Genomic DNA, 11,559 nt, shown 5'->3' with positions numbered 1-11,559 from the left:
AATGCAAATTTCCCGACAAAATTCCATTTGTAAAATTCATTTAATAGGATAATCCTATGCAATCTGTTGGAAACTGCAATTGCCTTCTCTGAAACTTCGAGCAAGAAAAATTCCGCATGAATTTGACAGTAAAATCATCGCCAACGCGCATCGATTCCCAATCGATACTATCTCACCAGGTCTCTGCTTCTCGTTAAAAAAAAAACCCTGAAGAAAACAGATTTTCTGTGCTGCCATCCAACGTGCGTCCGCATCGTGGAATCGAGAAGAAGATGAAAAAAAAGATAACGAAGACAAACTACCACCAGTCTGACAGCATCGTCAGCTCGGTAACGGTCAGAAATTTGAAACAGTGTCCACGTGTCTGCATTCGAGATAACTTCGTCCTGCGGAAAATCACAGCTCAGCAATCCCCGAAAAATTCCGCTGCGATAAGAAATTGGGGGACACCTGCAGCCACTTGAATTCAAAATCTGTATTCAGTTGATAAGACAAACGACTGGACAAACTATCTAGAAGATGTGGTACATTCTCGCAACAATAATAATATCTCTGGTGATCTTCGTCAGTTTGAAAGACCGGAGAAAATTGAATCTTCCGCCAGGACCACTTCCTCTTCCGGTACTCGGTAATCTCTTATCAATAGACCCGGTGAACCCTCATCTGAGTCTATCAAAACTGGCTCGGAGATACTCTGGAATATGCGGCCTCCGGATGGGCTCTGTTTACACAGTTTTATTGACGGATCCTAAACTCATTAGGCAGGCCTTCGCTAAGGATTCCTTCACCGGAAGAGCACCTCTCTACCTGACCCACGGGATAATGCAGGGATACGGTATCGTCTGCGCGGAGGGTGATCACTGGAAAGAACAACGAAAATTCGTGTCCTCGACCTTGAAGAGCCTGGGGATGATGAAGCACGGGGGTAAGAGAGAAAAACTAGAGGAGAGAATCACGCACTCCATTTCCGAGCTGCTTACGAGACTCAAGGACACGGACACGGTTCTAGGAGTTGATCCTCTGGAGAGTCTCCATCACTGCCTCGGGAACCTCATCAATGACCTGGTGTTTGGACAGACTTATGGGGAGGATGATGAGACCTGGAAGTGGTTGAGGCACCTGCAGGAGGACGGGGTCAAGCATATTGGAATCGCTGGGCCCCTCAACTTCCTGCCTTTTCTGCGACACCTCCCCAGGTACAAGAACCTCATGAAGTTCTTGATTGATGGGAAATTAAAGACACATCAAGTCTATAAAAAAATCATTGAGAGTGACCAGGAAGGAAAGGAAAGTTTCGTGTCGATTTTTGCAGAAGTGATGAGGAAGAGGAGTTCTAATAATGAAGACCTGGGGTCTTTTACAGATCAGCAGTTTTATCATCTGCTTGCGGATCTTTATGGAGCTGGGGTGGACACAACGTTGACGACGATCAGATGGTCATTGTTGTTCCTGGCGGCTCATCCTGAGGACCAGGAGAAGATCCATGAGGAGATGGTGGAGAGTCTGGGGGAGAGAGAGGTTGTTCTGGAGGACAGGGGAAGGTTGGTGTACCTGGAGGCTAGCATCTGCGAGGCTCAGAGGATCAGGAGTGTTGTTCCTTTGGGAATTCCGCATGGAACTACAGAGGATACGACACTAGGGGACTTTGATATACCCAAGGGAACGATGGTGGTACCTTTTCAATGGGCAATTCACATGGATGAAACATACTTCGAGGACCCTGAGGTCTTCAGACCCACCAGATTTATCTCAGACGATGAGTTGAAGAGACCTGAAGCGTTTCTTCCGTTTTTGACAGGAAAGCGGATGTGCGTTGGGGATGAGCTTGCTAGGTGGATTTTATTTTTGTTTGTTGGCAGAATTATTCAGAGATTCAGAGTTTCCTTACCTCCGGGTGAAAAGGTCGACTTGATTGGAGATTGTGGAATCACTCTGGTACCAAAACCACATAAATTAATTTTTTCCGAACGTTAATGACACTTTTTATCTAATTCGATTATAAAAACACACAACCGAGACATTTTGCACTAGAGATATTTCTTCCTAGAACATTTCACTTTTTTAAAATAAATGATTAATTGAGATTTTTCAAGTAATCGAATTACGGAGGCAATCCCTTTCATTACGGTTTGCAAAATGATTTTTAGGAAGAGATTGATTAACAACAAAATTACGATTTTATATTACTCGCTGCATTTTATGGTGCACACTTATTGTAGATGATATTTCACTGGTTTCCAATGATATGTTTAACAAATAAAGGAATTTTTAGTATGGAATTAATTTCTTTTCTCAAATAAACGAATTTACGCACCGGTCGAGTCCCTCCGAATAACTTCGACTGACTTCGACTGCAGCGCTGATGCAACATAACCTTAAGTCCAGTGTTTTTGCATTTTCAAAAAACAGCCTATCCATATGGAAATTTTATTTATCATTTTATAATCATTTTTGAATGTAAAAATCACTTGATACTCTAAGGGAAAAACAATGACACCAAAACTGAGGATTTCTTCCAATGTTTTGAAGGTGAGTTCTATTTTTTCTCTTTTTACCTTGAAATGAGTAATTGCCTCCAAAGTGACACTTGAACTGTCAAATTACTCCGAATTCCATTTGATAGAATTATAGGTGAATAATTGGAAAATAATTTTAAGAATTAAGTAAGAACTGGTCAACACTTGAGAAAGAGAGAAACAGTTCTAACGTCAATCGTTCTTAAAAAAAAATTGCGTTAAATGTGTTCAAAACCCGGAACGATATCTTCTTCAGAGGCTCCAAGAGCTCACGTCCAAGGACACAGGTCGTCTCTTCGGTGTGATGTCCGAGAATTCACTGACAGTACTGAGTTTTGCCCTGAATCCTCCAGAGGATGAGGAATCCTCGATTCCTCCAGCTGCTCTGCAATTGAATATGCCAGTGGAGATAGATCTCTGTGGTGTTCTCTTCATAGGAGAGGCCTCGGAGAAAATTCCAGAAGCCTTCAAAGATATCGATATCACCGATAATCCCCTGCTGCTACGATACACCCTGGGTGCTCAGCAGGTGCAGTCCTTCGTGTACATCCACCAGACCCTGAAGCCAGCAGGTGAACCAGAGGTGATTGACGAGTCTGAGATCTGGGAGAGATTTTTTTACATTCGTCTGAGGACGAGCATCCCCATGACCACCCAGAGGTCTGAGATCATCGACGCATTCCAGACCACCAGGAAGAATTTAGCATCTGGATCCGTGGGATTTCACTTTCCTGAGATTGACGTCTACCTGCTGGGGAGTGACAGCGAGTCAAAGGTGATCAGTATAAAAGACTTGATGGGAAATCCTCGGAGGAATTTTCCAGGGGCTGTCGAGGCCATTGATGCATTGATGCTGACGAGAATGACTGATGAAAAATCCGAAGGCTCCCTCAAGTACGCACCTGTCCTCCAACACGTAAAACGACCATTCCAGAGTCTTCAGTTCGATATCAACGTCGACACTCTTTCTATTGTCGAGGGGAGTGTTAATGCCACGAGGCTGTACTCCATCCTCGTGGAGTCTGTCTGCAGAAATCTCCGGCTCATCGAGAGGTCCTTCACCCACGAGCTGAATCAAGAAAAACTCAAGGTTCCAGAAGTCCTGCATTTCAAACCGAGAAATTGCATGCACCTAGTGACGGTGGCTTATCCAAGGGGCAGCAGTGACGAAGACACAAGTCAGTATTTTTTCAAGTTTCATTCAAAAGAGAAATTTGACACGAGATTGATTGGTCTCTGATTTTTTAAATTGCTATGTTTTAGGAGACTATAGGAAAAATCTCCATAAAGTTTTGTCGTTCGATCTCTCGAAGCCTCTGTTCTGTCGAGGCAATGCTGTCAGGTTTTCCAATGATTTCACTAGTTATGAACCGATTTTAAATCCCCATGCGGCTGTCACGTCCCTTGGGAGTGGATTTTCTGTTAGTTTAGTGAAGGGACTTTACGCCTATCATCACTACATGCAGGACAAATTCGATGACAGTGGGTGGGGATGTGCATACAGATCGTTACAAACGATTTTTTCGTGGTTCAGGTGGCTACGAATTTTTATTGACAATTCTACTGAATTTTCAGACTTTATACTGATTTGCTGTGATTTTTTAGACTTCAAGGATACACTGGAGAGTCAATACCCTCTCACAGGGCCATTCAGAAATGCCTGGTGGACATCGGGGATAAATCACACAATTTTATAGGATCGCAACAGTGGATTGGCTCCACTGAAGTGGGATTCGTCCTCGAAACTCTACTGGGAATTTCAGTCAGGGTGTTATGTGCTGCCACTGGGGGACAGATGCAGGAGCAAATCATAAGTCTCAAAGAGCATTTTCAATATCAAGGAACACCAGTGATGATTGGAGGTGGTGTACTGGCCCACACTATCCTCGGAGTAGCTCACAACGAAGAAACGGATGAGATTAAATTCTTAATCCTAGATCCTCACTACACAGGGCCAGAGGATCTTAAAACAATTACCAATAAAGGCTGGTGTGGCTGGAAGGGACTGAATTTCTGGAAGAAAGATGCATTCTACAATATGTGTCTACCCCAGATACCATCGAGGTACTAAGCCTCATAAGACTTCCATTTTCATTCTACGAAAATCGTGGGAAAATTCTGGTGATGGTAAAACGTAACAAGTCGAGACATTCCGTTTTATTCAGAAATATTTCGATACTTTCCGCCTTTGGGAAAACCCTGGTATGTTCTCAAATGAGATGGAATTAATCAAAACTATTGACTCAATATCGCGATTATTGACTCATTACGTTTCATCAGTTCATTTCAGAATTCTCCAGAGTATGGAGATCATTTTTTGTCTTCACCGGTGCACGTTATTGTTCAGTGAAGATATGGTCTTATCAATCAATATTTACTGTAGATAATACATTATTTAATAAAAGTTTTCATGTTACACTTTTAAATTATTCTTTATTATTTTCACAAACTGAAATGAATCCAACACCCAAATCGAATTGATATATTCTCCTCTTTGGAACTGGTGGTAAATAAAAAAAATATTTACTATAATTTTGTATCTCTCGTTTTACGCATCACATTCCACCAGCTGATTTTTGCAATATCTGGGCGAATCTGTTTGTGATTAATAAAGAGACATCGATGAATCTGTCGACACAATTATTTAAACAAGTTTCAGTCTTTGCGTCTAGCTTAGCCCCGGGTTTGTCCACGCATTTGTCCCAGCAGAAGTCATTGAATTCATTTATCTGAAAAGATTTAAAAAAATGACTTTATAAAAAGATTTCTTTTTAATTATGAAATTGCCAAATAATTTTGAACAGAAACGCATGATGTAATTGCATTCACTGTTTAAATCAGAGGCTAAACCCTGGAATACCTGAGCTGTGAGTTGGGCCTTTTGTTTCTCGACTGCCAAGAAATTCTCCAGCTCTGCGTCCACCGATCCTGGTTTCTGGGTCTTTGGGGCCTCATCAAAAGAGGACGAGCTAAACAAGTCCGACATCCTTCACTATTTTTTTTATCCTGCAAGTAAAATCGATTAATTCCATCGTGTACAGTAATATTCCGGATTTGAGGAGATGCAAACAAATATTTAAGAGCTCTCCAAAGAAATATTTAATTTATACCGTACCTTTTTCAATTGCTAAATGAAATAAAAATGTCTTGGAGCAACTGTAGCTCGTCAGCACAATCTGATATTTCACTGTTTTCAGTCACGTGTGAACGTAACCTCAATGCGGCGATTTCTGTTGATCTCACTGTCCCACACTGGCCACATAATTAATTCAAATAATTACCCAGTAATTGATAAAAAATGAGGGAGATTCCTTTATCGAGGTGCGAGAGGGAATTCATTAACAGTTCAGTCGAGCAGGGAATAGTGAGTAAACAATCAAAATTTTGAATTATTCCATTGAATCACGAAGAAACTACTCAAGAATCACATATAACTTAATCAATTCTCATTTATCGAGATATCTATCGAAGAATACTCATCAATTATTCTGTTCATAACGCATTTATTGAATTTATTGCAGAGATTGGATGGTAGACAATTGTTAGAAGCTCGAAAAGTGAAACTGCACTTCGGAGGGACCTGGGGGAGATGTCTGGCAGCTCTCGGTCAGACCCAAGTCATAGCAAATGTCTCCTGCGATATCCAGCCTCCAAGAGTATCAAGACCCAACGAGGGAATGATCCACATAAACGTAGAGTTGACACCATTAGCAGCTCCTTATTTCGAAGCTGGAAGACAGTCGGAGACTGGAGTACTCCTCACTAGACAGTTGGAGAAGTGTTTCAAGGATTCCAGGTGTATTGACCTTGAGTCCCTGTGCATCGTGGCTGACAAAAAGGTGTGGAACCTGCGGGTGGACATTAATGTGATAAATCACGATGGGAATCTCGTGGATTGCGCTAGTATTGCTACCCTAGCTGCTCTCCTTCATTTCCACAGGCCTGACGTCACGTCAACCGGAGATGAAATTATTATCCACTCGTTTTCGGAGAAAGATCCGCTACCTGTGACTTTGTTTCATCAGCCGGTCTGTGTCTCATTCACAACATTCGAAAAGTAAGTTCTTTTTAGTCTAGACGAAAATCCATCGAGGAGATCTGAAATTATTGGATTATCTGACTTTTGCTTTTAACCAGTGGAACGACCATCATGGATCCTTCGTTTGCTGAAGAAAGACTCGGGGTAACTCAATTGACCCTCGGTATGAACGCCTACAGAGAAATCTGTTGTCTCCACTTCGATCACACAACGATCAGTAAAGTGTCCACTGACGTTTTGTCTTTAGTGATGAAGGATGCTGTGAGCCATGCCACTCAATTGGTGAGGCAAATTAAGGAGACTGTAAAAATTGATGTGCAGGCGAGGTAAGTCACTTTATAATGAAAATTGTTCTCTGAATATTCACTGAATGAAAACTGTGGATTAAAAAAATAATCCAGATACAAAAAAGAAGAGGCAAAGGCCTTCAGGCTTCGAGATGCCATCGCCACCGACAAGATCACGTCAATGATAACTGAGAGGATACACATAAGACTCTCCAAGTGGAATTCTTCGACTAAGCATAAATACGAAGTCGAAGAGTCTTCGGATATCGAAATGAAAGAGGAGGATGTGCCTGAGATCAATCGATTGGGCGAAGGTTCAGCGGAATTAATAATCAGCGGCAATCCGACGATTGGAGAAGGTGGTAAAAATACCTGGCACTCTTCGGACTCCTCGGAAAGTGAAATGGAGGACGAAAGCTCCGATGAAATCGAAGTAATCACAGTCGAGGAGAAAAAAAAGAACGTGTTAGATAACATAGGTAAATCATCTTTGATTTTTATATAAATTTTTATTCAATTATTCTGAAATAAATTTTCTCATGTTCCCTTCATCTAGAATTGAGTGACAGTGAAGAGGAGACCACGTGCACAGTCTCAACGAGTGACTTACTCTGATGAAAAAATATGCAAAGAAAAAAAAACGAAAGAGAAAAGTATTCAATAAATACAGAGAATTTGTATAAGTCTTGAATTAACCTATGATATAATTTTTCATCGAGTTTTATCATTAATTCTTATAAAATATACGGCCCTCTATCAACAATTAAAAAAATTCTCTTAAGTAAATTCACAATCCTTTGTATAATTATTCGAAACATGATTCAATCATCTTCCTAGAAAAGATGAAAATAAATGATAAAATAATAATATTAATAATAATAATAATCTAATTAATTATGTCATTGATGGGGATGAATTTGATTGTAACACTAAGAGTATTGGTTACGTTGCGTCATTGTTGAGGCCATTTTTCTGGTCGAGTTTATTGGCATTTGTTTTGACAGTATAGAAGAAAATGCTCAGGGCCTCTTTCTCAGCAACGGGAATTGTTTTGAAGTGTTTCATTAGAGTCTGCAACATCAAAAGTGAATTCGAACCATTTGTCAAAATGTAAATTTATTATTAAATAAAAAATAAATAATTATTATTAAACTTATTTATTGTATATATATATTATTTTTTTCTATTTTATGTACTCACATCAGCTAGTTGTGCTTTATTGAGTCCAGGTCTTGTGGAGACCTTGAAATGTTTCTTGTATCTCCTCAATGTACCAACTTGAAGCTGAAATAGATCCACTTCAGGAAGATCGTTGTCTGTTTCACCAGAGTCTTCCTCGGAGTCCTTCCGCCTCCTCTGTTGTTGTTGTTTTGATCTTGCACACTGTATCACTTGTTTATGGTAATCACAGATGTAGGTATGACGTACCTGAGTAGAAATTCATATATACTCTCATTGAATAATTTTTAAATCCATACAGCAAGAATCAATTATCAAAATGTAGTCATTCCCTTCAGATTGTGAAAAATCTCGCGAGAATTGACAGTGAACTCGAATTTTCTCGGGTAATTGACCAGAAATTACGTCACAATAAATTGACGAAAATGACTAGAGGGAAATTAATTAATTGGAAAACAGAAAGATAATGAGTTAATTAATTGACTCGACTGTTCAATGGGTCGTATTATTTTGGGATTACTTAATAGAAATAATTATTACATACCCCAGCATCGGCGTTCAACTTGAGACGCCTCTGAGTCACTGTTTTTGATATTCTTTTACTGTACGATGCATTTCCAGCTGCCCTTGTACACCTCTCACCATCATCAACTAAACAGCATATCTGATCAGCTGCGCCACGAGAATCTTCCTCACCAGTACTAAACCCATTCATCGTAACGGTCCAATCACCTCATAAAAATCCCATAAAACAAAATTCACTTCCTCTCCACACGCGAATTATTTTTCTCAAAAAAATATAAAAATTCTTTGAAAAATTGTTTTGGAATCAGATCAGGCCCGAACATAACTTGAACATTTTCGTAAGTCCCTTACAGTGCAATGCGCCTTTTTGTGAGTAATCATGATAATTTTTCCATTCACAAAACTTTGAAAAAAATATTGAGATGATTTACAACGGGTTTTTTTTTATCTTCTGCTCCAAAACGAAGGAGAGCTGATGCCAAATCTACCGGTGCACCTCCTCCGATGTTTAGCAATGATTTTTTATGTATTTTTAATGAGGAGGAGACGAAAAGATAACGGGAATACGTCCACGTTTTCCCGATGCCCAGCTTTTTGACAGAAATAGCGTTTCAAGTGGAAAATTCACACTTTTGGGTGGGATTTTTCTTCTTATTTTCAATCTTCTGTAATCACGAGCCGCACGCCGTTGTAACGAAATTCCAACTGACTTCTCGATCCACTTCGAGTGGAAATAAATGAAAAATATATATATAATACAATACACTGGGTATATGATGCCGTGACACGGTTATATACGTTTATTGTTGCTCGGTGAAAATTCCGGCATGGATAAGCTGGCCGTATGTTATGTCGGCGTTTTCAGGATCGACAACACAGAGAAATTAAAAACATGTTTCCCTGATTGATTTCCACCCGATGATTTTCCACATCTCTCATTGGCTGGTTCAGCCCTTCCCTCGGCAAATCGGCCAATGGGGAGACGTGTTTTTGAGTACTTTGAAAATTTCACTCTTAAATCACTCATAAATAAAAATTAAAATCTTGAATTCCATTCTTGAAAATTCAATGCCAAGTGAATGAAATTAAAATTAGATAATTCAGTAGTAAAATAAAAGAGTCCGGAAGGTGTAGAAATAAAAAATCTCAAGCATGAACAAACACATGCCTGAAATTATTTTAAACAAAACAAATGTGTCAAATTATTTTCTCTAGTGAGATTATTCAAAGTGTTGTTACATCAATTAAATTATCGTCGGTGAGAATAAAATAATGTAGAGAGTTGAATTTTTTTTACTCATGTGTGGTATGCCTCACCAAACAACCGCAACCCGCGCAGCAATTTTATTGGTTCCCTGGAGTGTTGGGTCTGGGTAAAGGCCCTAGAAAATTACTGAGGCCCCAAGAATTTTAGTACTGGCCCCACGTGAAGGATGGCGTGATTATTTACTCTTCTGGAAAATAAGACGATAACTCGGGCCCCTGGCGACCTTAAAAATTCGGGCCCTACGTCATGACCTCGAATTACATATATAATTCGATAATGCAACTCAGATTGATGATTTTATATTTAAGTTTGGACCCCAAAATCGATTCTGGCGACATTCCTCCCACGGGATGACATTTGGATTGTCCAGGGGTCCGCTGAACCCCTGACCCTCTACTTCACTGAATCCTCTTTGTACTGAACAATGACAACACTGTCCAGTGTCGCCCTCATTTTCCATATGAAGCACTAACCTTGTTCCAGTTGTTCTGTAAAAATACGTGCCACCTCATCCACCCATTGCACCTGAAAAAAATGTCAAATCAAACTGTCAAGATGAATATTTTTTAAAAAGAATGAAAAAAATGGCAAAATATACGGAAAACGAGGATTGCAATGGTGCGATAAAATGAAGAATAAAACTCCCGCGCATTTGTTTTGATTTGACTATAGCACTTGGTGGTGAAATGATGGGGGCACTGCAGTCGTATATCCCCTAGCACTCAATATACCCCCAGAAAGTCCATGAAAAAGAAACTGTACGTTAAAATGGTAAAAGGTTGTCTCTGATTGGTTTACTTTTTGCGGCTTATCTGAAATAAACCAATGGGCACACAACATTTCTCTGTGGTATACGACGTATGCCGCATAAGTGGCGTGGGGCCCTGCGTTATTCGAAGCCCGAGAGAATCCTTTTAGCTGTAGAGCCAACTGTCCAGGTAAGGGGAAAAACGTATTAAAAAATCCAAATATTTAACATTAACATTATCACAATTTATTCGTACACTATTAATCGACAAATGACACAACGACGTTAGCATTTATTGGAAAAAAAATCACACGACAAATAGAGCATTTCGGATTACTCAATAACGTGTTTCGCGAGTGTTACAATGAAAATAAGAGGTGATTTATTATTTCGTATTTCAATATTTTTTTAAAGATACATTTCACTGTGCAATCAGGTTAATGGAGATGTGAATGAATCAACGGGGGATTTTTCAGTTAGAAATTGGTGAGACGATATATTGTCGTACAACGACGAGCGTATTTATTTTTCATCGAGTTGAGGAGTGAGCAAAAAAAACGGCAGGCAAATGGCCACCAGTATCACAATAATATCCCATTAGATACTGCTGTATCCAGTTTGATTTTTCAATTCATCGGTTTTCAGTGAGTGTTTATTGAATTGTAGATTTTTTTTATCGATTTATTCGTGATATTTGTGGTGAAGTAGAGAGGTGAATATTATTTTTTCGTTGGAGCAAAATGTCGTTTGAGGCGTCCATTCGGAGACGTCCATTACGTGCCTTATACCCAAGCATACACCAAAGGCGGTTTACCCATTCGGTATACAGCCTTATGCCATTGCCCAGGCCAGGGGGTTATATCAGCACATTTACCATAAATATCATCAAAATTTATTTAACCAACAATAAATACCCGTCGCGCTCCAAATCAACGCGTCATCGTTTGTTAAATATGGAGGATGAACAAATTTTAACAATCAAACGTTCTATTTCTCAT

General features: G+C 39.7%; 5 protein-coding genes across 5 annotated transcripts; 3 read left to right on the top strand and 2 right to left on the bottom strand.

The window, feature by feature from the left end:
* Positions 1-294: 294 nt before the first annotated feature.
* Positions 295-2,316, top strand: phtm (phantom). Its single transcript, XM_011313079.1, has one exon. It carries the CDS (start codon positions 520-522, stop codon positions 1,972-1,974), a length of 1,455 nt encoding a protein of 484 aa, XP_011311381.1. The 5' UTR covers positions 295-519; the 3' UTR covers positions 1,975-2,316.
* Positions 2,317-2,355: 39 nt separating this feature from the next.
* Ufsp2 (UFM1 specific peptidase 2) lies at positions 2,356-4,942 on the top strand. The gene is made up of 4 exons (XM_011313074.1): positions 2,356-2,529; positions 2,773-3,694; positions 3,780-4,050; positions 4,122-4,942. Exons 1-4 carry the CDS (start codon positions 2,491-2,493, stop codon positions 4,585-4,587), a joined length of 1,698 nt encoding a protein of 565 aa, XP_011311376.1. The 5' UTR covers positions 2,356-2,490; the 3' UTR covers positions 4,588-4,942.
* On the bottom strand, positions 4,930-5,715 carry Tim8 (translocase of inner membrane 8). Its single transcript, XM_011313075.1, has 3 exons — positions 5,632-5,715; positions 5,377-5,522; positions 4,930-5,245 (listed from the first exon to the last, which is right to left on the bottom strand). Exons 2-3 carry the CDS (start codon positions 5,500-5,502, stop codon positions 5,072-5,074), a joined length of 300 nt encoding a protein of 99 aa, XP_011311377.1. The 5' UTR covers positions 5,503-5,522; positions 5,632-5,715; the 3' UTR covers positions 4,930-5,071.
* Positions 5,716-5,789: 74 nt separating this feature from the next.
* Positions 5,790-7,474, top strand: Rrp45 (exosome complex component Rrp45). The gene is made up of 5 exons (XM_011313077.1): positions 5,790-5,880; positions 6,038-6,573; positions 6,654-6,881; positions 6,957-7,321; positions 7,399-7,474. The coding sequence occupies exons 1-5, from the start codon at positions 5,815-5,817 to the stop codon at positions 7,455-7,457; spliced, it is 1,254 nt and encodes a 417-aa protein (XP_011311379.1). The 5' UTR covers positions 5,790-5,814; the 3' UTR covers positions 7,458-7,474.
* On the bottom strand, positions 7,332-9,421 carry Sap30 (SIN3-associated polypeptide 30). The gene is made up of 3 exons (XM_011313078.1): positions 8,566-9,421; positions 8,043-8,270; positions 7,332-7,913 (listed from the first exon to the last, which is right to left on the bottom strand). The coding sequence occupies exons 1-3, from the start codon at positions 8,734-8,736 to the stop codon at positions 7,785-7,787; spliced, it is 528 nt and encodes a 175-aa protein (XP_011311380.1). The 5' UTR covers positions 8,737-9,421; the 3' UTR covers positions 7,332-7,784.
* Positions 9,422-11,559: the final 2,138 nt, after the last annotated feature.

Source organism: Fopius arisanus, unplaced genomic scaffold (assembly GCF_000806365.1).
Source record: "Fopius arisanus strain USDA-PBARC FA_bdor unplaced genomic scaffold, ASM80636v1 scaffold00111, whole genome shotgun sequence".
NCBI lineage: Eukaryota > Metazoa > Arthropoda > Insecta > Hymenoptera > Braconidae > Fopius > Fopius arisanus.
This window is presented reverse-complemented; position numbering and strand designations above follow the sequence as displayed.

Excerpts from the sequence above, each read along its gene's own strand:
- phtm (XM_011313079.1), top strand. The coding sequence starts at position 520 with ATGTGGTACATTCTCGCAACAATAATAATATCTCTGGTGATCTTCGTC.
- Ufsp2 (XM_011313074.1), top strand. The coding sequence starts at position 2,491 with ATGACACCAAAACTGAGGATTTCTTCCAATGTTTTGAAG. Across the intron at positions 3,695-3,779 it reads CAGCAGTGACGAAGACACAA|GAGACTATAGGAAAAATCTC; the intron begins GTCAGTATTTTT and ends GCTATGTTTTAG. Across the intron at positions 4,051-4,121 it reads ACGATTTTTTCGTGGTTCAG|ACTTCAAGGATACACTGGAG; the intron begins GTGGCTACGAAT and ends GTGATTTTTTAG.
- Tim8 (XM_011313075.1), bottom strand. The coding sequence starts at position 5,502 with ATGTCGGACTTGTTTAGCTCGTCCTCTTTTGATGAGGCCCCAAAGACC. Across the intron at positions 5,246-5,376 it reads AGGCCCAACTCACAGCTCAG|ATAAATGAATTCAATGACTT; the intron begins GTATTCCAGGGT and ends AAATCTTTTCAG.
- Rrp45 (XM_011313077.1), top strand. The coding sequence starts at position 5,815 with ATGAGGGAGATTCCTTTATCGAGGTGCGAGAGGGAATTCATTAACAGT. Across the intron at positions 6,574-6,653 it reads TCATTCACAACATTCGAAAA|TGGAACGACCATCATGGATC; the intron begins GTAAGTTCTTTT and ends GCTTTTAACCAG. Across the intron at positions 7,322-7,398 it reads GAACGTGTTAGATAACATAG|AATTGAGTGACAGTGAAGAG; the intron begins GTAAATCATCTT and ends CCCTTCATCTAG.
- Sap30 (XM_011313078.1), bottom strand. The coding sequence starts at position 8,736 with ATGAATGGGTTTAGTACTGGTGAGGAAGATTCTCGTGGCGCAGCTGAT. Across the intron at positions 8,271-8,565 it reads AGTTGAACGCCGATGCTGGG|GTACGTCATACCTACATCTG; the intron begins GTATGTAATAAT and ends ATTTCTACTCAG. Across the intron at positions 7,914-8,042 it reads ATAAAGCACAACTAGCTGAT|ACTCTAATGAAACACTTCAA; the intron begins GTGAGTACATAA and ends TTGATGTTGCAG.